The sequence below is a fragment of the Cololabis saira genome, chromosome 5 (genome assembly GCF_033807715.1).
Source record: "Cololabis saira isolate AMF1-May2022 chromosome 5, fColSai1.1, whole genome shotgun sequence".
NCBI lineage: Eukaryota > Metazoa > Chordata > Actinopteri > Beloniformes > Belonidae > Cololabis > Cololabis saira.
In genome coordinates, this window is record NC_084591.1 from 2055321 (window position 1) to 2080657 (window position 25337).

Sequence of the window (25337 nt, forward strand, 5' to 3'; positions counted from 1 at the left end):
TTGCTGTTTGCTTTTCCGATGCCATGATTACCAAGCACGGAAGGCCAATTACGATAGTCACAGCCCACTCTAGCATTAAAGTCGCCAAGGACAATACATTTATCACGAGCAGGTATAGATCGAATTATAACTGATAGATCGTCATAAAATGCATCTTTTATTGCGTCTAGGGTTGCAAAGGGGTGGAAAATTTCCGGTAAATTTCCGGAAACTTTCCGGAAACTTTCCATGGGAAGTTAAGCTGGGGAATTTTGGAAATATTCAAAATTGGAAACTTTCCATGGGAATTATGGGAATTATGGGAATTTATAGGGAATTATTGGGAATGTATGGGAATTTATGGGAATTAACTGGAAATTGGGGGTAATTTAAACAAACTGTATCAAGAAATCACCTGTGCATGTGATGGAGGAATGCACAGTGCCTGTAGGGGGCGTGGCCTCAATAGCCCTGCAGTAAGCAATGTGCTGTGTGCATGTGATTGAGGAGTGTACTTGCATTAAATCTGGTTGTTTTAGCCAAGACTATGCTACAATATATTTCCCCCAACTATATTTAAGTTCCCTGTTAAGGGCCAACCTTCAATTCTGTAAATTTCTTATTTATTCCCGTTAATTCCCGTTAATTCCCGTTAATTCCCATATATTCCCGTTAATTCCCATATATTGCCGTTAATTCCCATGGAAAGTTTCCAACTTTGAAAATTCCCGGAATTTTGCAACCCTAATTGCGTCTGTGTGCTGCATGGTCGGGGCATAAACGCTTATGAGATGGAGAGTGCGTTTCTTACGCAGCGGCAGACGGAGTGAGATGATACGGTCTGAGTTTCCAACAGGTAGTTCTGATAGCCGGATAGACGATTTGATGGCAAAGCCCACGCCTGACTCATGTTTCTCTGTAGATGTCTAGTCTAGTCTGGACCTGGTCTTTCCTGGACCTGGTCTAGTGTGGCCCCCGTTCCCCCCTCAGCAGCATCTCGGTTTCCTGTCCCTGCTGGTTTATTGATGAGGCAGTAGTTTATTGATGAGGCAGTAATGGCTTCTCTCCTCCAGAGAGTCTCTATTATTCATCAGGATGTTCCTGCGTGTTGAACCTTCAGTCCTGCCAAAACATGGCAGCGTGACGATGACGATGATGAAGATGATCTGCCTTCATATTTCCTCTGGAGGGGGGGGGGGGCTGCGTTGCTGCTGCTAAATGGGCTGAATGTAATCCTGCCACTGATACTGGCTAGATAGAGGCTGCTGCCCCCTGAAGCCTGGGGGGGGGGGGGGGGGGGGACTGGTGGCCAATGGGGGGACTGGGGTGATGTGGTCATGGGAGCGGGTGTGGGTGATCAGGCGGGCGGCAGAGTTTTAAATGTATTGGAGTTTATTGAGGACCTTGGAAGATGAGCCGTAGAGGATGCTGTTGCAGTAGTCGAGTCTTGAGGTGATGAAGGCCTGGATCAAAGTTTCAGTGGCAGAGAAGGAGAGCGATGGACGGAGTTGTTCATTTGTTTTTTGGTAACTAGGTACTAGGTAACTCAGATCTTGGTAACTTTGTAACTTGGTAACTCGGTAACTCTACACATTAAAGTTCTGATCAGAAACTCTCCACGGTAACGGCATATGGTGTTGAGTCGCTTCTCCCCCATGTTTGTTTGTTTTGTTTTCAAGCTTTTTTCTTCTGGTGCGGTCTGTGGACTGGAGGGTTTTAGAGTTGTGAGGGGGTTAAGGGTTTGGACAGTTCTGGGGGTCCAGGAGGTTTTTGGGAGGGTTTTCTGTTTCTTTTTTGACAGTTCTGGGGGTCTGGGGGGTTTTGGAAGAGTTTCGGACAGGTCTGGAGAGGTTTTGGAAGAGTTTTGGACAGGTCTGGGGAGGTTTTGGAAGAGTTGTGGACGGTACTGGGGGGTCTGGGGGGGTTCGGGAGGGTTTTGGACAGTTCTGGGGGGCTTTGGGAGGGTTTTGGACAGTTCTAGGGGGTTTCTGGGAGGGTTTTGGACAGTCTGGGGGGTCTGGGAGGGTTTTGGACAGTTCTGGGAGGGTCTTGGACAGGTCTGGGGGGTCTGGGGGGTCTGGGAGGGTTTTGGATTGTTCTCTGGGGTCTGGGAGGGTTCTGGACAGTTCTAGGGGGTTTGGACAGTTGCTGGGGGTTTCTGGGAGGGTTTTGGATTGTTCTGGGGGGTTTCTGGACAGGTCTGGGGGTTTTGGGAGCAGATATGGAAGCTCTCAGGAATCTTAGTGAATATTCTTCCCTAACGAAGGAAGTGTGGCAGGAATGGAGGGAAGATGGGAAGGAAGGAAGGAAGGAAGGAAGGAAGGAAGGAAGGAAGGAAGGAAGGAAGGAAGGAAGGAAGGAAGGAAGGAAGGAAGGAAGGAAGGAAGGAAGGAAGGAGTGTGGCAGGAATGGAGGGAGGGAGGGAAGAAAGGGAGGGAGGATCAATGAAAACACAAGATGACGGATGTTTTGTGTAGTTCGGTTGTTTGCTATAGTAAAATAAAAAAAATTACTTTCTACCAAATTAAAAGCAGAGAATAAAAAGAACTGTTTGTAGTTTGTTTGAAACGTGTGAACGGGTCGTGTCCTCGTGAAGTCAGGATTCCTGGTTGATGTTGATGTCTCTGAGAAAACATGTAAACCTGAACTCTGTTCACGCTGAAATATCTGAACATCTTCTTTATTCTATATATTTTAGATTAGATTTTGGTCCTAAAATATTAGTTTTATTATTTACAGTGGATTGTTGTTCTCTCCTCGCTCAAACCCATCGTTGATTATTTACCTCCGAGGTTTGTTGGGGTGTCATGAAGGTTTGTTGGCGTGTTGTTAGTTAGTTAGTGAATATTTATTTCAGTCAATCAAAAACAAAAATCAACAAACAAGATAACAGGTTTTTCCCTGGTCAACATTGTGATTATTTTGACCGAAAAGGTCTGGGCTTGAAGCAGAAAGATTATCTACCCACCTTTTAACTGAATAAAGTATACAAAAAAACAAATTAAGTATCATAAGTCTACACAAAATAATAATAATAGTAATAATAATAGTAATAACAACTAGACAAAATTCCCGGGAAATTTTGAAGTGCCACGGACTACTGCCGGATGATCGCGGGGCTTATTTGCACCCATGAAGGTCAAGGACTCGATACAGATTCCAATGACACCACCCATGACTCTCTATGTCAAACCATTCAAAAGTTATTACAGAAAATATAGAACCGCTAACTGAACCGCTAACGGGATCGCTAACGGGATCGCTAACGGGACCGCTAACGGGACCGCTAACCGAGCCGCTAACGGGATCGCTAACCGAGCCGCTAACAACCGCTAACGGAACCGCTAACAGGACCGCTAACGGGACCGCTAACGGAACCGCTAACGGGACCGCTAACGGGATCGCTAACGGGACCGCTAACGGGATCGCTAACGGGATCGCTAACGGGATCGCTAACGGGACCGCTAACCGAGCCGCTAATGGGATCGCTAACGGGACCGCTAACAACAGCTAACAGAACCGCTAACGGGACCGCTAACAGAACCGCTAACGGGATCGCTAACAACCGCTAGCGGAACCGCTAACGGGACCGCTAATGGGATTGCTAACAGGATCGCTAACGGGGTCGCTAACTGGACCGCTAACGGGATCGCTAACTGGACTGCTAACGGTACCGCTAACGGGATCGCTAACGGAATCGCTAACTGAACCGCTAACGGGACCGCTAACCGAGCCGCTAACGGGATTGCTAACCGAGCCGCTAATGGGATCGCTAACGGGACCGCTAACAACCGCTAACGGAACCGCTAACAGGACCGCTAACAGAACCGCTAACAGAACCGCTAACGGGACCGCTAACGGGATCGCTAACAACCGCTAGCGGAACCGCTAACGGGACCGCTAACGGGGTCGCTAACTGGACCGCTAACGGGATCGCTAACTGGACCGCTAACGGGACCGCTAACGGGATCGCTAACGGAATCGCTAACTGAACCGCTAACGGGACCGCTAACAGGATCGCTAACAACCGCTAGCGGAACCGCTAACGGGACCGCTAACGGGGTCGCTAACTGGACCGCTAACGGGATCGCTAACTGGACCGCTAACGGGACCGCTAACGGGACCGCTAACGGGACCGCTAACGGGATCGCTAACGGAATCGCTAACTGAACCGCTAACGGGACCGCTAACCGAGCCGCTAACGGGATCGCTAACCAAGCCGCTAACGGGATCGCTAACGGGATCGCTAACAACCGCTAACGGGACCGCTAACGGGATTGCTAACGGGACCGCTAACGGGGTCGCTAACTGGACCGCTAACGGGATCGCTAACTGGACCGCTAACGGGACCGCTAACGGGATCGCTAACAGGACCGCTAACAGAACCGCTAACGGGACCGCTAACACCAATAACACTACCATCCCATAATAAACACCTACCATCCCATAATAACACTAACATCCCATAATAACACTAACATCCTATAAAAACACCTGCCATCCCATAATAACACTAACATCCTATAAAAACACCTGCCATCCCATAATAACACTAACATCCTATAAAAACACCTGACATCCCATAATAACACTAACATCCTATAAAAACACCTGTCATCCCATAATAACACTAACATCCTATAAAAACACCTGACATCCCATAATAACACTAACATCCTATAAAAACACCTGACATCCCATAATAACACCTATCGTGTGTGTGTGTGTGTGTGTGTGTGTGTGTGTGTGTGTGTGTGTGTGTGTGTGTGTGTTCATCTAAGGTTAAAAGGTCAGGGTTCAGATTTCTCCATTTTCCAGGTTATACTATGAAGTCTGTACTGAGTGAGTCATGTGACCAGTTCTGGGTCAGCCTAATCAGTCAACAGCTGAGCTCTGGTTGCTAGGGGCAACAAGAACCTGATACAGAGGGAGCGGGAATGACTCAGCTGGATTTTTGGTTGTGACAAACCTGAAATCACTCCACTTTGCGCTCAAACCGTAGCTCTTAGCAGAAAAACGAAAACATTTTGAGAAACAGAAAACCTACCAGATTATCTAAATGTTATTTTCATACAGATATTCCTTAAAATGTGTTAGTAACGGCAATTCGAAAACAAAAATGAGATTTTTTTTAAGAAAACTTCATTTAACATGGGAGTCAATGAAGAGAGAGACAGGAACTGGCGTGTCTGTTGGCTCCCCCGTTAAAATTTTGTGCCCACCACGCCTGTCAAAGTCACATTTTATAAATCACAACACCTATGTCTATATTCTGACCAAAAATTATCTGTCTACCTTTTACGGTTTGGCCGTGAGCTCGAGTTACAAATAAGAAATCATGTTTTTTTTTCAGTGTAACTACACTCTAGCAAACTGACTCCCGTGCTCTAGATTTGAAAAAAAGTGATTTCCAGTCCTCGCTTGAGGGCTCATATCTTGAAAAGTGTACATTTTAGGAAAAAACTGTTTCGGGTTTGGAGAGAGAAGAGAAGTTTTCCTCCGTTTTGAAGTTTGAATGACGTTTCTACGTGCAAGTATGAGAAAGATACGTGACTCAGAAAAAAGGTGAATTTTGTCTTTTTTCTCGACATTTTCCCATCCGCTTTGAATGGCGCCATAGGAATACATAGGGAAAATGAGCTCCCCATTAGTTTGGAAATTTGGAAATGTTTTTGCACTTCGTGCAAAAACTATTCGTGCCATCGTTCTGAAAATCCACAGGACTGTAGTTAAATTCAGGGCCTACAACTTTCTAAATCGGTTCATAATTTTTCGAGTAACGGTGTGCGAGTGGTGAGGCCCCAAAGTTCACGCAATGCGTTCCGGATGGGGCAAAAAGCGCACGTTTGTGCACGTTGCGCAAAAACGTGCACGCCAATCGCTAATAAAAGTCATACCCATCGATTCCCGATTAAGGCGCACGTTTCTACGTTTTTACTTTTCGCGTTTTCTCAAAGCTGTAGGAGGAGTAGCCGGACAAAGTTTTTACGGAAGAATATATAATAAACTAGACAAAATTCCCGGGAAATTTTGAAGTGCCACGGACTACTGCCGGATGATCGCGGGGCTTATTTGCACCCATGAAGGTCAAGGACTCGATACAGATTCCAATGACACCACCCATGACTCTCTATGTCAAACCATTCAAAAGTTATTACAGAAAATATAGAACCGCTAACTGAACCGCTAACGGGATCGCTAACGGGATCGCTAACGGGACCGCTAACGGGACCGCTAACCGAGCCGCTAACGGGATCGCTAACCGAGCCGCTAACAACCGCTAACGGAACCGCTAACGGGACCGCTAACGGAACCGCTAACGGGACCGCTAACGGGACCGCTAACGGGGTCGCTAACGGGATCGCTAACTGGACCGCTAACGGTACCGCTAACGGGATCGCTAACGGAATCGCTAACTGAACCGCTAACGGGACCGCTAACCGAGCCGCTAACGGGATTGCTAACCGAGCCGCTAATGGGATCGCTAACGGGACCGCTAACAACCGCTAACGGAACCGCTAACAGGACCGCTAACAGAACCGCTAACAGAACCGCTAACGGGACCGCTAACGGGATCGCTAACAACCGCTAGCAGAACCGCTTACGGGACCGCTAACGGGGTCGCTAACTGGACCGCTAACGGGATCGCTAACTGGACCGCTAACGGGACCGCTAACGGGATCGCTAACGGGACCGCTAACGGGACCGCTAACCGAGCCGCTAACGGGATCGCTAACCGAGCCGCTAACAACCGCTAACGGAACCGCTAACGGGACCGCTAACGGAACCGCTAACGGGACCGCTAACGGGGTCGCTAACTGGACCGCTAACGGGATCGCTAACTGGACCGCTAACGGTACCGCTAACGGGATCGCTAACGGAATCGCTAACTGAACCGCTAACGGGACCGCTAACCGAGCCGCTAACGGGATTGCTAACCGAGCCGCTAATGGGATCGCTAACGGGACCGCTAACAACCGCTAACGGAACCGCTAACAGGACCGCTAACAGAACCGCTAACAGAACCGCTAACGGGACCGCTAACGGGATCGCTAACAACCGCTATCAGAACCGCTTACGGGACCGCTAACGGGGTCGCTAACTGGACCGCTAACGGGATCGCTAACTGGACCGCTAACGGGACCGCTAACGGGATCGCTAACGGAATCGCTAACTGAACCGCTAACGGGACCGCTAACGGGATCGCTAACAACCGCTAGCGGAACCGCTAACGGGGTCGCTAACTGGACCGCTAACGGGATCGCTAACTGGACCGCTAACGGGACCGCTAATGGGACCGCTAACGGAATCGCTAACTGAACCGCTAACGGGACCGCTAACCGAGCCGCTAACGGGATCGCTAACCAAGCCGCTAACGGGGATCGCTAACGGGATCGCTAACAACCGCTAACGGGATTGCTAACGGGACCGCTAACGGGGTCGCTAACTGGACCGCTAACGGGATCGCTAACTGGACCGCTAACGGGACCGCTAACGGGATCGCTAACAGAACCGCTAACGGGACCGCTAACACCAATAACACTACCATCCCATAATAAACACCTACCATCCCATAATAACACTAACATCCTATAAAAACACCTGACATCCCATAATAACACTAATATCCTATAAAAACACCTGCCATCCCATAATAACACTAACATCCTATAAAAACACCTGACATCCCATAATAACACTAACATCCTATAAAAACACCTGACATCCCATAATAACACTAATATCCTATAAAAACACCTGCCATCCCATAATAACACCTATCGTGTGTGTGTGTGTGTGTGTGTGTGTGTGTGTGTGTGTGTGTGTGTGTGTGTGTGTGTGTGTGTGTGTGTGTGTGTGTGTGTGTGTGTGTGTGTGTTCATCTAAGGTTAAAAGGTCAGGGTTCAGATTTCTCCATTTTCCAGGTTATACTATGAATTCTGTACTGAGTGAGTCATGTGACCAGTTCTGGGTCAGTCTAATCAGTCAACAGCTGAGCTCTGGTTGCTAGGGGCAACAAGAACCTGATACAGAGGGAGCGGGAATGACTCAGCTGGATTTTCGGTTGTGACAAACCTGAAATCACTCCACTTTGCGCTCAAACCGTAGCTCTTAGCAGAAAAACGAAAACATTTTGAGAAACGGAGAACCTACCAGATTATCTTAATGTTATTTTCATACAGATATTCCTTAAAATGTGTTAGTAATGGCAATTCGAAAACAAAAATGAGATTTTTTTTAAGAAAACTTCATTTAACATGGGAGTCAATGAAGAGAGAGACAGGAATTGGCGCGTCTGTTGGCTCCCCCGTTAAAATTTTGTGCACACCACGCCTGTCAAAGTCACATTTTATGAATCACAACACCTATGTCAATATTCTGACCAAAAATGATCTGTCTACCTTTTACGGTTTGGCCGTGAGCTCGAGTTACAAATAAGAAATCATGTTTTTTTTTCAGTGTAACTACACTCTAGCAAACTGACTCCCGTGCTCTAGATTTGAAAAAAAGTGATTTCCAGACCTCGCTTGAGGGCTCATATCTTGAAAAGTGTACATTTTAGGAAAAAACAGTCCGGGGTTTAGAGAGAGAAGAGAAGTTTTCCTCCGTTTTGAAGTTTGAATGACGTTTCTACGTGCAAGTATGAGAAAGATACGTGACTCGGAAAAAAGGTGAATTTTGTCTTTTTTTTCTCAACATTTTCCCATCCGCTTATAATGGCGCCATTGAAATGCATGGGAAAATCTTCCCCATTAGTTTGGAAATTTGGAAATGTTTTTGCACTTCGTGCAAAAACTATTCGTGCCATCGTTCTGAAAATCCACAGGACTGTAGTTAAATTCAGGGCCTACAACTTTCTAAATCGGTTCATAATTTTTCGAGTAACGGTGTGCGAGTGGTGAGGCCCCAAAGTTCACGCAATGCGTTCCGGATGGGGCAAAAAGCGCACGTTTGTGCACGTTGCGCAAAAAAGTGCACGCCAATCGCTAATAAAAGTCATACCCATCGATTCCCGATTAAGGCGCACGTTTCTACGTTTTTACTTTTCGCGTTTTCTCAAAGCTGTAGGAGGAGTAGCCGGACAAAGTTTTTACGGAAGAATATATAAATAATAATAAGCCTGAGCAATAGTATGAGTGCCTCGTGCTGCGCACGAGGCACTCCTCCTCCATTGAGCTTGCGCAGCTCAATGGAGGAGGCGTGCCACGTGGCGCAGCCGTGGCACTAACTAGACAAAATTCCCGGGAAATTTTGAAGTGCCACGGACTACTGCCGGATGATCGCTGGATGCACCCATGAAGGTCAAGGACTCGATACTGATTAATATGACATCATTCATGACTCTGTATCTCAAACCATTCAAAAGATATTGGACTATAACGTATCGGCCAATCAGAAGAAGGGGCGGGGCTAATTTGCACCAATGAGGGTCAAGGACTCGATACTTAGTCATTTGACACCACCCATGACTCTCTATGTCAAACCATTCAAAAGATATTGGACTATAACGTATCGGCCAATCAGAAGAAGGGGCGGGGCTAATTTGCACCAATGAGGGTCAGGGACTCGATACTTAGTCATTTGACACCACCCATGTCTCTGTATGTCAAACCATTCAAAAGATATTGGACTTTAACGTATCAGCCAATCAGAAGAAGGGGCGTGGCTAATTTGCACCAATGAGGGTCAGGGACTCGATACTTAGTCATTTGACACCACCCATGTCTCTGTATGTCAAACCATTCAAAAGATATTGGACTATAACGTATCGGCCAATCAGAAGAAGGGGCGTGGCTAATTTGCACCAATGAGGGTCAGGGACTCGATACTTAGTCATTTGACACCACCCATGTCTCTGTATGTCAAACCATTCAAAAGATATTGGACTTTAACGTATCAGCCAATCAGAAGAAGGGGCGTGGCTAATTTGCACCAATGAGGGTCAGGGACTCGATACTTAGTCATTTGACACCACCCATGTCTCTGTATGTCAAACCATTCAAAAGATATTGGACTATAACGTATCGGCCAATCAGAAGAAGGGGTGTGGCTAATTTGCACCAATGAGGGTCAGGGACTCGATACTTAGTCATTTGACACCACCCATGTCTCTGTATGTCAAACCATTCAAAAGATATTGGACTTTAACGTATCGGCCAATCAGAAGAAGGGGCGGGGCTAATTTGTATATATAATATACAAATGTAAATATTTATATGTATAATAATAATAATATACATATATATCCAATGAACCTGTTCCCAGCAGGACTGGGGATCATGTAAGGTCAAAAGGTCAGGGTTCAGATTCCTCCATTTTCCAGGTTATATTACATGAAGTCTATAAGGACTGTGTCATGTGACCAGGTCTGGGTCAGTCTAATCAGCACAGCTGTGATCTGGTTGTTAGGGGCAACAAGAACCTGATACAGAGGGAGCGGGAATGACAGCTAGATTTTCGGTTGTGACAAACCTCAAATCACTCCACTTTGCGGTCAAACCGTAGCTCTTAGCAGAAATATGAAAACATCGTGAGAGACAGAGAACCCAGAACATTCTGTCAATCTTATTTTCATTCAGATATTCCTTAAAATGTGTTAGTAACGGCAATTCGAAAACAAAAATGAGATTTTTTTTAAGAAAATGTTTTTTAACATGGGAGTCAATGAACAGCGAGACAGGAATTGGCGCGTCTGTTGGGCCCCCCGTTAAAATTTTGTGCACACCACGCCTGTCAAAGTCACATTTTTTAAATCACAACACCTATGTCTATATTCTGACAAAAAATGATCTGTCTACCTTTTACGGTTTGGCCGTGACCTCGAGTTACAAATAAGAAATCATGTTTTTTTTTCAGTGTAACTACACTCTAGCAAACTGACTCCCGTGCTCTAGATTTGAAAAAAAGTGATTTCCAGTCCTCGCTTGAGGGCTCATATCTTGAAAAGTGTACATTTTAGGAAAAAACAGTTTCGGGTTTGGAGAGAGAAGAGAAGTTTTCCTCCGTTTTGAAGTTTGAATGACGTTTCTACGTGCAAGTATGAGAAAGATACGTGACTCAGAAAAAAGGTTTTTTTTTTTTTTTTTTAACCTCCTCCCACCCACAGTGTGAAATGCTGCCCCATACAAATACATGGGAAAATCTCCCCATTAGTTTGGAAATTTGGAAATGTTTTTGCACTTCGTGCAAAAACTATTCGTGCCATCGTTCTGAAAATCCACAGGACTGTAGTTAAATTCAGGGCCTACAACTTTCTAAATCGGTTCAGAATTTTTCGAGTAACGGTGTGCGAGTGGTGAGGCCCCAAAGTTCATGCAATGCGTTCCGGATGGGGCAAAAAGCGCACGTTTGTGCACGTTGCGCAAAAACGTGCACGCCAATCGCTAATAAAAGTCATACCCATCGATTCCCGATTAAGGCGCACGTTTCTACTTTTTTACTTTTCGCGTTTTCTCAAAGCTGTGGGACTAGTTACCGGACAAAGTTTTTACGGAAGAATATATAATAATAATAAATAAGCCTGAGCAATAGTATGAGTGCCTCGTGCTGCGCACGAGGCACTCCTCCTCCATTGAGCTTGCGCAGCTCAATGGAGGAGGCGTGCCACGTGGCGCAGCCGTGGCACTAACTAGACAAAATTCCCGGGAAATTTTGAAGTGCCACGGACTACTGCCGGATGATCGCGGGGCTTATTTGCACCCATGAAGGTCAAGGACTCGATACTTAGTCATTTGACACCACCCATGACTCTCTATGTCAAACCATTCAAAAGTTATTACAGAAAATATGTAATAGGCTAATAGAACCGCTAACAAGACCGCTAACGGGACCGCTAACGGGATAGCTAACAGAGCCGCTAACGGAACCTCTAACGGGATCGCTAACTGAACCGCTAACGGGATCGCTAAAGGGATCGCTAACGGGACCGCTAACGGGACCGCTAACCGAGCCGCTAACGGAATCGCTAACCGAGCCGCTAACAACCGCTAACGGAACCGCTAACGGGACCGCTAACGGGACCGCTAACGGGACCGCTAATGGGATCGCTAACGGAACCGCTAACGGGACCGCTAACGGGACCGCTAACGGGACCGCTAACGGGATCGCTAACGGGATCGCTAACGGAGCCGCTAATGGGGTCGCTAACGGGACCGCTAACAACCGCTAACGAAACCGCTAACAGTACCGCTAACAGAACCGCTAACTGAACCGCTAACGGGATCGCTAACGGGATCGCTAACGGGATCGCTAACGGGACCGCTAACCGAGCCGTTAACGGAATCGCTAACCGAGCCGCTAACGGGACCGCTAACGGGACCGCTAACGGGACCGCTAACGGGACCGCTAATGGGATCGCTAACGGAACCGCTAACGGGACCGCTAACGGGACCGCTAACGGGACCGCTAACGGGACCGCTAACGGGATCGCTAACGGGATCGCTAACGGAGCCGCTAATGGGGTCGCTAACGGGACCGCTAACCATCGCTAACGGAACCGCTAACAGGACCACTAACAGAACCGCTAACGGGATCGCTAACGGGATCGCTAACGGGACCGCTAACCGAGCCGCTAACGGAATCGCTAACCGAGCCGCTAACAACCGCTAACGGAACCGCTAACGGGACCGCTAACGGGACTGCTAACGGGATCGCTAACGGAACCGCTAACGGGACCGCTAACGGGACCGCTAACGGGATCGCTAACGGGATCGCTAACGGGACCGCTAACCGAGCCGCTAACGGGATTGCTAACGGGATCGCTAACAACCGCTAACGGGACCGCTAACGGGATTGCTAACGGGGTCGCTAACTGGACCGCTAACGGGATCGCTAACTGGACCGCTAACGGGATCGCTAACAGGACCGCTAACAGAACCGCTAACGGGACCGCTAACACCAATAACACTACCATCCCATAATAAACACCTACCATCCCATAATAACACTAACATCCTATAAAAACACCTGCCATCCCATAATAACGCTAAAAACCTTAAAAAAACACCTGCCATCCCATAATAACACTAACATCCTATAAAAACACCTGCCATCCCATAATAACACTAACATCCTATAAAAACACCTGCCATCCCATAATAACGCTAAAAACCTTAAAAAAACACCTGCCATCCCATAATAATACTAACATCCTATAAAAACACCTGCCATCCCATAATAACACTAACATCCTATAAAAATAAAATGGGGATCATGTAAGGTCAGGGTTCAGATTCCTCCATTATCCAAGGTAAAGTATTATGAAGTCTGCATTGATGTGTCATGTGACCAGTTCTGGGTCACATGACCCGGAAGTATGGTAGTGTATATTGTATTGGAATGACTCAGCTAGTTTTTTGGATTTGACAAGCCTCAAATAACTTCACCTTGTAATCAAACTGTAGCTCCTATCAGAAAAACAAAGACATCGTGAGAGAGACAGAACCCGGAAGATTCTGACAATCTTAATTTTATTCAGATATTCCTTAAAATGTGTTAGTAACGGCAATTCGAAAACAAAAATGAGACTTTTTTTAAGAAAACTTCATTTAACATGGGAGTCAATGAAGAGACAGACAGGAATTGGCGTGTCTGTTGGCTCCACCGTTAAAATTTTGTGCACACCACGCCTGTGAAAGTCACATTTTATAAATCACAACACCTATGTCTATATTCTGACCAAAAATGATCTGTCTACCTTTTACGGTTTGGCCGTGACCTCGAGTTACAAATAAGAAATCATGTTTTTTTTTCAGTGTAACTACACTCTAGCAAACTGACTCCCGTGCTCTAGATTTGAAAAAAAGTGATTTCCAGACCTCGCTTGAGGGCTCATATCTTGAAAAGTGTACATTTTAGGAAAAAACAGTCCGGGGTTTAGAGAGAGAAGAGAAGTTTTCCTCCGTTTTGAAGTTTGAATGACGTTTCTACGTACAAGTATGAGAAAGATACGTGACTCAGAAAAAAGGTGATTTTTTTTTTTTTTAACCTCCTCCCACCCACAGTCTGAAATGCTGCCCCATACAAATACATGGGAAAATCTCCCCATTAGTTTGGAAATTTGGAAATGTTTTTGCACTTCGTGCAAAAACTATTCGTGCCATCGTTCTGAAAATCCACAGGACTGTAGTTAAATTCAGGGCCTACAACTTTCTAAATCGGTTCATAATTTTTCGAGTAACGGTGTGCGAGTGGTGAGGCCCCAAAGTTCACGCAATGCGTTCCGGATGGGGCAAAAAGCGCACGTTTGTGCACGTTGCGCAAAAACGTGCACGCCAATCGCTTATAAAAGTCATACCCATCGATTCCCGATTAAGGCGCACGTTTCTACGTTTTTACTTTTCGCGTTTTCTCAAAGCTGCGGGACTAGTTACGCGCCGAAGTTTTTACGGAAGAATAAAGAATAAACTAGACCAAAATTCCCGGGAAATTTTGAAGTGCCACGGACTACTGCCGGATGATCGCGGGATGCACCCATGAAGGTCAGGGACTCGATACTTTGTCATTTGACACCACCCATGTCTCTGTATGTCAAACCATTCAAAAGATATTGGACTATAACGTATCGGCCAATCAGAAGAAGGGTCGGGGCTAATTTGAACCAATGAGGGTCAGGGACTCGATACTTAGTCATTTGACACCACCCATGTCTCTGTATGTCAAACCATTCAAAAGATATTGGACTTTAACGTATCAGCCAATCAGAAGAAGGGGCGTGGCTAATTTGCACCAATGAGGGTCAGGGACTCGATACTTAGTCATTTGACACCACCCATGTCTCTGTATGTCAAACCATTCAAAAGATATTGGACTATAACGTATCGGCCAATCAGAAGAAGGGGCGTGGCTAATTTGCACCAATGAGGGTCAGGGACTCCATACTTAGTCATTTGACACCACCCATGTCTCTGTATGTCAAACCATTCAAAAGATATTGGACTTTAACGTATCAGCCAATCAGAAGAAGGGGCGGGGCTAATTTGCACCAATGAGGGTCAGGGGCTCGATACTTAGTCATTTGACACCACCCATGTCTCTGTATGTCAAACCATTCAAAAGATATTGGACTATAACGTATCGGCCAATCAGAAGAAGGGGCGGGGCTAATTTGCACCAATGAGGGTCAGGGACTCGATACTTAGTCATTTGACACCACCCATGTCTCTGTATGTCAAACCATTCAAAAGATATTGGACTATAACGTATCGGCCAATCAGAAGAAGGGGCGGGGCTAATTTGCACCAATGATGGTCAGGGACTCGATACTTAGTCATTTGACACCACCCATGACTCTGTATGTCAAACCATTCAAAAGATATTGGACTATAAGGTATCAGCCAATCAGAAGAAGGGGCGGGGCTAATTTGCACCAATGAGGGTCAGGGACTCGATGCTTAGTCATTTGACACCACCCATGACTCTCTATGTCAAACCATTCAAAAGATATTGGACTATAAGGTATCGGCCAATCAGAAGAAGGGGTGGGGCTAATTTGCACCAATGAGGGTCAGGGACTCGTTACTTAGTCATTTGACACCACCCATGTCTCTGTATGTCAAACCATTCAAAAGATATTGGACTATAACGTATCGGCCAATCAGAAGAAGGGGCGGGGCTAATTTGCACCAATGAGGGTCAGGGACTCGATACTTAGTCATTTGACACCACCCATGTCTCTCTATGTCAAACCATTCAAAAGATATTGGACTATAAGGTATCGGCCAATCAGAAGAAGGGGCGGGGCTAATTTGCACCAATGAGGGTCAGGGGCTCGATACTTAGTCATTTGACACCACCCGTGACTCTTTATGTCAAACCATTCAAAAGATATTGGACTATAACGTATCGGCCAATCAGAATAAGGGGCGGGGCTAATTTGCACCAATGAGGGTCAGGGGCTCGATACTTAGTCATTTGACACCACCCGTGACTCTTTATGTCAAACCATTCAAAAGATATTGGACTATAACGTATCGGCCAATCAGAAGAAGGGGCGGGGCTAATATGTATATATAATATACAAATGTAAATATTTATATGTATAATAATAATAATATACATATATATCCCATGAACCTGTCCCCAGCAGGACTGGGGATCATGTAAGGTCAGGGTTCAGATTCCTCCATTATCCAAGGTAAAGTATTATGAAGTCTGCATTGAGTGGGTCATGTGACTAGTTCTGGGTCACATGACCCGGAAGTATGGTAGTGTATATTGTATTGGAATGACTCAGCTAGTTCTTCGGATTTGACAAGCCTCAAATAACTTCACCTTGTAATCAAACTGTAGCTCCTAGCAGAAAAACAAAGACATCGTGAGAGAGACAGAACCCGGAAGATTCTGACAATCTTAATTTTATTCAGATATTCCTTAAAATGTGTTAGTAACGGCAATTCGAAAACAAAAATGAGATTTTTTTGAAGAAAACGTTATTTATTATGGGAGTCAATGGAGAGAAAGACAGGATTTGGCATGGCTGTTAGTCTCCCCGTTCAAATTTTGTGCACACCACGCCTGTCAAAGTCACATTTTATGAATCACAAAACCTATGTCTATATTCTGACCAAAAATGATCTGTCTACCTTTTACGGTTTGGCCGTGAGGTCGAGTTACAAATAAAAATTATGATCATTTTTTTAAAGTCTCTCGCACTCTGATCAATTAGAACCGCACTGAAGATTTGACAAAAAAGTGATTTCCAGTCCTCGCTTGAGCGCTCATATCTTGAAAAGTGTACATTTTAGGAAAAAACAGTCCGGGGTTTAGAGAGAGAAGAGAAGTTTTCCTCCGTTTTGAAGTTTGAATGACCTTTCTACGTGCAAGTATGAGAAAGATAGGTGACTCAGAAAAAAGGTGATTTTTTTTTTTTTAACCTCATCCCACACACAGTGTGAAATGCTGCCCCATACAAATACATGGTCCCCATTAGTTTGGAAATTTGGAAATGTTTTTGCACTTCGTGCAAAAACTATTCGTGCCATCGTTCTGAAAATCCACAGGAATGTAGTTAAATTCAGGGCCTACAACTTTCTAAATCGGTTCAGAATTTTTCGAGTAACGGTATGCGAGTGGTGAGGCCCCAAAGTTCACGCAATGCGTTCCGGATGGGGCAAAAAGCGCACGTTTGTGCACGTTGCGCAAAAACGTGCACGCCAATCGCTTATAAAAGTCATACCAATTGATTCCCGATTAAGGCGCACGTTTCTACGTTTTTACTTTTTGAGTTTTCTCAAAGCTGCGCAACTAGTTACGCGCCGAAGTTTATACGGAAGAATATGGAATAATAAATAAATAAGCCTGAGCAATAGTATTAGTGCCTCGTGCTGCGCACGAGGCACTCCTCCTCCATTGAGCTTGCGCATCTCAATGGAGGAGGCGTGCCACGTGGCGCAGCCGTGGCACTAATAAATAAGCCTGAGCAATAGTATGAGTGCCTCGTGCTGCGCACGAGGCACTCCTCCTCCATTGAGCTTGCGCAGCTCAATGGAGGAGGCGTGCCACGTGGCGCAGCCGTGGCACTAATAAGCCTGAGCAATAGTATGAGTGCCTCGTGCTGCGCACGAGGCACTCCTCCTCCATTGAGCTTGCGCAGCTCAATGGAGGAGGCGTGCCACGTGGCGCAGCCGTGGCACTAATAATAATAACAATAATGATGATGATGATAATAATAATAATAATAATAATAGTAATAGTAATAATAATAGTAATAATAATGATAATAATAATAATGATAGCAATAATATGATAATAATAATAATAATAATAGTAATAATAATAATAATAATAATAATAATAATAATAATAATAATAATAATAATAATAATAATAGTAGTCATAATAATAATAATAATAATAATAATAATAACAATAATGATGATGATGATGATGATGATGATGATAATAATAATAATAGTAATAATAATAATAATAATGATGATGATAATAATAGTAATAATAATAATAATAATAGTAACTAGACCAAAATTCCCGGGAAATTTTGAAGTGCCACGGACTACTGCCGGATGATCGCGGGATGCACCCATGAAGGTCAAGGACTTGATACTTAGTCATTTCACACCACCCATGTCTCTGTATGTCAAACCATTCAAAAGATATTGGACTTTAACGTATCAGCCAATCAGAAGAAGGGGCGTGGCTAATTTGCACCAATGAGGGTCAGGGACTCGATACTTGGTCATTTGACACCACCCATGTCTCTGTATGTCAAACCATTCAAAAGATATTGGACTATAACGTATCGGCCAATCAGAAGAAGGGGCGTGGCTAATTTGCACCAATGAGGGTCAGGGACTCCATACTTAGTCATTTGACACCACCCATGTCTCTGTATGTCAAACCATTCAAAAGATATTGGACTTTAACGTATCGGCCAATCAGAAGAAGGGGCGTGGCTAATTTGCACCAATGAGGGTCGGGGACTCGATACTTAGTCATTTGACACCACCCATGTCTCTGTATGTCAAACCATTCAAAAGATATTGGACTATAACGTATCGGCCAATCAGAAGAAGGGGCGTGGCTAATTTGCACCAATGAGGGTCAGGGACTCGATACTTAGTCATTTGACACCACCCATGTCTCTGTATGTCAAACCATTCAAAAGATATTGGACTATAACGTATCGGCCAATCAGAAGAAGGGGCGTGGCTAATTTGCACCAATGAGGGTCAGGGGCTCGATACTTAGTCATTTGATACCACCCGTGAGTCTCTATGTCAAACCATTCAAAAGATATTGGACTATAACGTATCGGCCAATCAGAAGAAGGGGCGGGGCTAATATGTATATATAATATACAAATGTAAATATTTATATGTATAATAATAATAATATACATATATATCCCATGAACCTGTCCCCAGCAGGACTGGGGATCATGTAAGGTCAAAAGGTCAGGGTTCAGATTCCTCCATTATCCAAGGTAAAGTATTATGAAGTCTGCATTGAGTGGGTCATGTGACCAGTTCTGGGTCACATGACCCGGAAGTATGGTAGTGTATATTGTATTGGAATGACTCAGCTAGTTCTTCGGATTTGACAAGCCTCAAATAACTTCACCTTGTAATCAAACTGTAGCTCCTAGCAGAAAAACAAAGACATCGTGAGAGAGACAGAACCCGGAAGATTCTGACAATCTTAATTTTATTCAGATATTCCTTAAAATGTGTTAGTAACGGCAATTCGAAAACAAAAATGAGATTTTTTTGAAGAAAACTTCATTTAACATTAGAGTCAATGGAGACAGAGGCAGGATTTGGCGTGACTCTTGGCTCCCCCGTTAAAATTTTGTGCACACCACGCCTGTCAAAGTCACATTTTAAGAATACCAAAATGTATGTCTACATTCTGACCAAAAATGATCTTTCTAGCTTTTACGGTTTGCCCGTGAGCTCGAGTTACAAATAAAAATTATGTTCATTTTTTGAAAGTCTCTCGCACTCTGATCAATTAGAACCGCACTGAAGATTTGACAAAAAAGTGATTTCCAGTCCTCGCTTGAGGGCTCATATCTTGAAAAGTGTACATTTTAGGAAAAAACAGTCCGGGGTTTGGAGAGAGAAGAGAAGTTTTCCTCCGTTTTGAAGTTTGAATGACGTTTCTACGTCCAAGTATGAGAAAGATACGTGACTCGGAAAAAAGGTGAATTTTGTCTTTTTTTTCTCAACATTTTCCCATCCGCTTTGAATGGCGCCATTGAAATGCATGGGAAAACAGTTCCCCATTAGTTTGGAAATTTGGAAATGTTTTTGCACTTCGTGCAAAAACTATTCGTGCCATCGTTCTGAAAATCCAGAGGACTGTAGTTAAATTCAGGGCCTACAACTTTCTAAATCGGTTCAGAATTTTTCGAGTAACGGTGTGCGAGTGGTGAGGCCCCAAAGTTCACGCAATGCGTTCCGGATGGGGCAAAAAGCGCACGTTTGTGCACGTTGCGCAAAAACGTGCACGCCAATTGCTTATAAAAGTCATACCAATCGATTCCCGATTAAGGCGCACGTTTGTACGTTTTTACTTTTCGCGTTTTCTCAAAGCTGCGGGACTAGTTACGCGCCGAAGTTTTTACGGAAGAATATATAATAATAATAAGCCTGAGCAATAGTAAGAGTGCCTCGTGCTGCGCACGAGGCACTCCTCCTCCATTGAGCTTGCGCAGCTCAATGGAGGAGGAGTGCCACGTGGCGCAGCCGTGGCACTAATAACAATAATAATAACAATAATGATGATAAAATAATAATAATAATAATAATAATAATAATAATAATAATAATAATAATAGTAATAATAATAATAATAATAATAATAATAATAATAATAATAATAATAATAATGATGATGATGATAATAATAGTAATAATAATAATAATAATAATAATAATAATAATAATAATAGTAATAACAATAATACTAACAATAATGATGATGATGATAATAATAATAATAGTAATAATAATAATAATAATAATAATAATAATAATGATGATGATAATAATAGTAATAATAATAATAATAATAATAATAATAATAATAGCAATAATATGATAATAATAATAATGATAGCTCTGAAAACAGAAAGTGAAAAGATGCTAAGGAAACCGACAAAACAAATTTAAGTTGTTATTTTATCTCATGCATGTGTACATTCTTCTTTGTTTGCTTATTGTGTTTCTATAAATGTGTCCATCACCTTTGCTTTGAATAATATCTTGTATGCTTTTATTGAGTTTGCTAGTTTAAGGTCGTTATCTAATGAGTTCCACAGTTTTACTCCTAAAACAGATAAACATCTGCCCTTTGTATTTGTTCTAACTGTTGTTGTGTCAAACATTGCAGTTCCCTGAGCTCGTGTTTCTCTCTTGGCTTGAACGGTTCCTGCAGCCCGGAAGTAAATTATTATAATTCTTGTATATTATCACAGTGGTGTTCAGATTAACTATGTCTTGCAATTTAAGTGTATTGTTTTGAATGAAAAGTGGGTTTGTTGATGCAAGATAATCAGCCAAGTTTACAATTCTAATGGCTTTTTTTTGTAAAATATTAATGGGTTGAATTATTGATTTGTACATATTCCCCCACACTCCCACAACATTATGTTGGGGAGGTTTGTTTTGGGAGGTTTGTTGTAGTGATGCACCGAAATGAAAATTTGTGGCCGAAACCGAAACCGAAAATAATAATAAACACTTGGCCGAATACCGAACAATACCGAACATGGTTCTTCGCAGTTTTTCATTTATTTTGCCAATTTTTTCACCATTGCATAAATCAAATACATTTGATTTAGGCTTTTCAAAGAAAAAAATCTTTTACAAAATTACAAGGTAGAAAATATTTATTGAACATAAAAAAATGAAAATGTTTTAATTTCCAGCATTATGTTGTTTTGGTTCCACCTCCTGGTGAATGTTGGTAAAATTCTTATGTGGTTAGTATTTGGTTGGCCAACGATTTATGTTTGTGGTGCAACCGTTACGGGACGGAGCGGCCAGTCTATTTCCTTATTTTACAACGCCGTTATTAATTGTTCGTTTTTTTTCCCCACTTATTCCACCGAACACCCAAAGTGTTTTTTTGCCATTTTCGGCCGAACAATTTCGGTTACCGAACAATCGGTGCATCACTAGTTTGTTGGCGTGTTGGGGGGGTTTGTCGGTGCTTCAGGGAGGTTTGTTTTGGGAGGTTTGTTGGGGAGTTTTGTTGGGGAGGTTTGTTAGGGAGGTTTGTTGGGGAGGTTTGTTGGGGAGGTTTGTTAGGGAGGTTTGTTGGCGTGTTGGGGAGGTTTGTTGGCGTGTTGGGCAGGCTGTTGGGGAGGTTTGTTGGCGTGTTGGGGAGGTTTGTTGGCGTGTTGGGCAGGCTGTTGGGGAGGTTTGTTGGCGTGTTGGGGAGGTTTGTTGGCGTGTTGGGGAGGTTTGTTGGCGTGTTGGGGAGGTTTGTTGGGGAGGTTTGTTGGCGTGTTGGGGAGGTTTGTTGGGGAGGTTTGTTGGCGTGTTGGGGAGGTTTGTTGGCGTGTTGGGGGGGTTTGTTGGGGAGGTTTGTTGGCGTGTTGGGGAGGTTTGTTGGCGTGTTGGGGAGGTTTGTTGGCGTGTTGGGGAGGTTTGTTGGGGGGGTTTGTTGGCGTGTTGGGGAGGTTTGTTGGCGTGTTGGGGAGGTTTGTTGGGGAGGTTTGTTGGGGAGGTTTGTTGGCGTGTTGGGGGGGTTTGTTGGGGAGGTTTGTTGGCGTGTTGGGGAGGTTTGTTGGCGTGTTGGGGAGGTTTGTTGGCGTGTTGGGGAGGTTTGTTGGGGGGGTTTGTTGGCGTGTTGGGGAGGTTTGTTGGCGTGTTGGGGGGGTTTGTTGGGGAGGTTTGTTGGCGTGTTGGGGGGTTTGTTGGGGAGGTTTGTTGGCGTGTTGGGGAGGTTTGTTGGCGTGTTGGGGAGGTTTGTTGGCGTGTTGGGGGGGTTTGTTGGCGTGTTGGGAGGTTTGTTGGGGAGGTTTGTTGGCGTGTTGGGGAGGTTTGTTGGGGAGGTTTGTTGGCGTGTTGGGGAGGTTTGTTGGCGTGTTGGGGAGATTTGTTGGGGAGGTTTGTTGGCGTGTTGGGGAGGTTTGTTGGGGAGGTTTGTTGGCGTGTTGGGGAGGTTTGTTGGGGAGGTTTGTTGGGGTGTTGGGGAGGTTTGTTGGTTTGTTGGGGAGGTTTGTTGGGGTGTTGGGGAGGTTTGTTGGGGAGGTTTGTTGGGGTGTTGGGGAGGTTTGTTGGTTTGTTGGGGAGGTTTGTTGGGGTGTTGGGGAGGTTTGTTGGGGAGGTTTGTTGGGGAGGTTTGTTGGGGTGTTGGGGAGGTTTGTTGGGGAGGTTTGTTGGGGAGGTTTGTTGGGGAGGTTTGTTGGCGTGTTGGGGAGATTTGTTGGGGAGGTTTGTTGGCGTGTTGGGGGGGTTTGTTGGGGAGGTTTGTTGGCGTGTTGGGGAGGTTTGTTGGCGTGTTGGGGGGGTTTGTTGGGGAGGTTTGTTGGCGTGTTGGGGAGGTTTGTTGGCGTGTCCTGGAGGTTTGTTGGGGAGGTTTGTTGGCGTGTTGGGGGGTTTGTTGGGGAGGTTTGTTGGCGTGTTGGGGGGTTTGTTGGCGTGTTGGGGAGGTTTGTTGGCGTGTTGGGGAGGTTTGTTGGCGTTTTGGGGGGGTTTGTTGGGGAGGTTTGTTGGCGTGTTGGGGGGTTTGTTGGGGAGGTTTGTTGGCGTGTTGGGGAGGTTTGTTGGCGTTTTGGGGGGGTTTGTTGGGGAGGTTTGTTGGCGTGTTGGGGAGGTTTGTTGGCGTGTTGGGGGGTTTGTTGGCGTGTTGGGGAGGTTTGTTGGCGTGTTGGGGAGGTTTGTTGGCGTTTTGGGGGGGTTTGTTGGGGAGGTTTGTTGGCGTGTTGGGGAGGTTTGTTGGCGTGTTGGGGAGGTTTGTTGGCGTGTTGGGGGGTTTGTTGGGGAGGTTTGTTGCCGTGTTGGGGAGGTTTGTTGGCGTGTTGGGGGGTTTGTTGGCGTGTTGGGGGGGTTTGTTGGCGTGTTGGGGGGTTTGTTGGGGAGGTTTGTTGGCGTGTTGGGGAGGTTTGTTAGGGAGGTTTGTTGCCGTGTTGGGCAGGTTTGTTGGGGAGGTTTGTCTGTGTTTCTGGGAGGTTTGTTGCTGTGTCCTGGAGGTTAGTTTTGGGAGTATTGTTGGCGTGTTGGGGAGGTTAGTTTTGGGAGGTTTGTCGGTGCTTCTGGCAGGTTTGTTGGGAAGGTTGTTCTGCACGCCTGAACGTAGCTTATCCTGTTGCTATATTCAGGTTCTCAGGTTTTCATAGTTACATCTAGACTCAGTCAGGGTTAAGAGGAAGACTGTTGCAGGAACTTCACATTGAGGAAGTGAAGGCCGCTAGCTCTGTGGCCGAAGTGTTGGGTGGGAAGTGAAAGTCAACACAGAGCCAGAGTTAACTTCTGCCTCTTGTTCGTGTCTGTTTTGTCAGAATAAAAAGAGGATATTTCGGTTTGTCCCTTTTCTGTAATGAGAGAGTCATTTCCTTTTGCAGAGGCCGCCCACACTTCTAGTTTATGTCAGCATGTTGGATTTCTCTGGACCGAAGCCGACAATGCCGACTTATCCTGACAGAACAAGTCAGAACATCAAACTGTCTTGATTCTCCTTGATGAAACTTCTCGTTCTAACAAGGTACATCTCTGCAAACGTACGGTATTGTCTTTGACTGAATAACGTCCAGTCTAACTGGAAGATTCTGTTGGCTGTGAAGGGTCTATAGAGATATATATAGAGGTCTCAGTTCCTACTAGGGATGGGCGGTACGGACTAAAAAAATGTATCACGATAATTTCTGTCATTTATCCCGATAACGATAAAAATGACGATAAAAAAAATACTAATTCAACTCCATCTTTGTAACTATACATCTATCACCACATTCAGTCTTTGGAGGCCAAAACACTGCTGTAAAAGATACTAAATACTAAACTACACCAATGGGAATTTATCTTTCTTTCTTTCTTTCTTCTTTCTTTCTTTCTTTCTTTCTTTCTTTCTTTCTTTCTTTCTTTCTTTCTTTCTTTCTTTCTTTCTTTCTTTCTTTCTTTCTTTCTTCTTTCTTTCTTTCTTTCTTTCAGTTTTACATAAAAACGTCAACGGGAATTTATCGTTTTTACCGTGAGATACAAATTCTTACCGTGGGGAATTTTTTTTGACGGTTTATCGTGAACGGTAAAATATCACCCATTCCTAGTTCCTATATCTAATAAAGTTATTCCTGAGATATTTCCTGCCTCAGAAGCTCAGCGTAAGTACCAGGGGGACGGTGATGGTGATGGTGATGGTGATGGTGTGAGGCCGCATGTAGACGAGTGATTTAGTGTTGCGTTGCTCTCCTCTTTGGCTGCGTGGAGACGTTAATATCTCAGCAAGTCTTAGGAAGTCACAGGACAATGATGATAAACATGAACTTTCTCCTGCCTGGTCCTAATACTCTTCCATAGATTTGCGTAACAAAAAGAGTCATGTGGAAAGACATTAGCATGCTACATTTGCAGCCGAGGACCGAGAACTAATATAGAAACGTGCAGCATGTGAACACGCTGCAAAAGAACTAGTTCAGGGGTTGGTGACCCGTGGCTCTTTAGCGCCGCCCTGGTGGCTCCTGGACCTTTTTAAAAATGCTTGAAAATGGAAATAGATGGGGAGGGAAATATATTTTTTGTTTTAACCTGGTTTCTGTAGGAAAAACATGACACAAACATCCTTAACGTTTTCCAATTCTGTAAAAATGTGTAGGATAAATATTACATTTCAACATTTCTGTTAACGAAGATTTGTACGGAAGAGTAAGAGTAAGAGTTCATGCAGGAGAA

General features: G+C 44.6%; 2 protein-coding genes across 6 annotated transcripts in view; one reads left to right on the forward strand and one right to left on the reverse strand.

Moving 5' to 3' along the window:
• Positions 1-25337, forward strand: part of LOC133443660 (unconventional myosin-IXAb-like) — a 130793-nt gene that overhangs the window by 9556 nt on the left and 95900 nt on the right. The gene's annotated exons all lie outside the window — the stretch shown is intronic.
• On the reverse strand, positions 1713-24825 carry LOC133444522 (uncharacterized). Its single transcript, XM_061722362.1, has 3 exons — positions 24778-24825; positions 21621-23760; positions 1713-2179 (listed from the first exon to the last, which is right to left on the reverse strand). Exons 1-3 carry the CDS (start codon positions 24823-24825, stop codon positions 1713-1715), a joined length of 2655 nt encoding a protein of 884 aa, XP_061578346.1.

Excerpts from the sequence above, each read along its gene's own strand:
- LOC133444522 (XM_061722362.1), bottom strand. The coding sequence starts at position 24,825 with ATGCGGCCTCACACCATCACCATCACCATCACCATCACCGTCCCCCTG. Across the intron at positions 23,761-24,777 it reads TCACCATCACCGTCCCCCTG|CAACAGGATAAGCTACGTTC; the intron begins GTACTTACGCTG and ends ACCTGAATATAG. Across the intron at positions 2,180-21,620 it reads CCCAACACGCCAACAAACTA|ACCTGTCCAGAAACCCCCCA; the intron begins GTGATGCACCGA and ends CAAAACCCCCAG.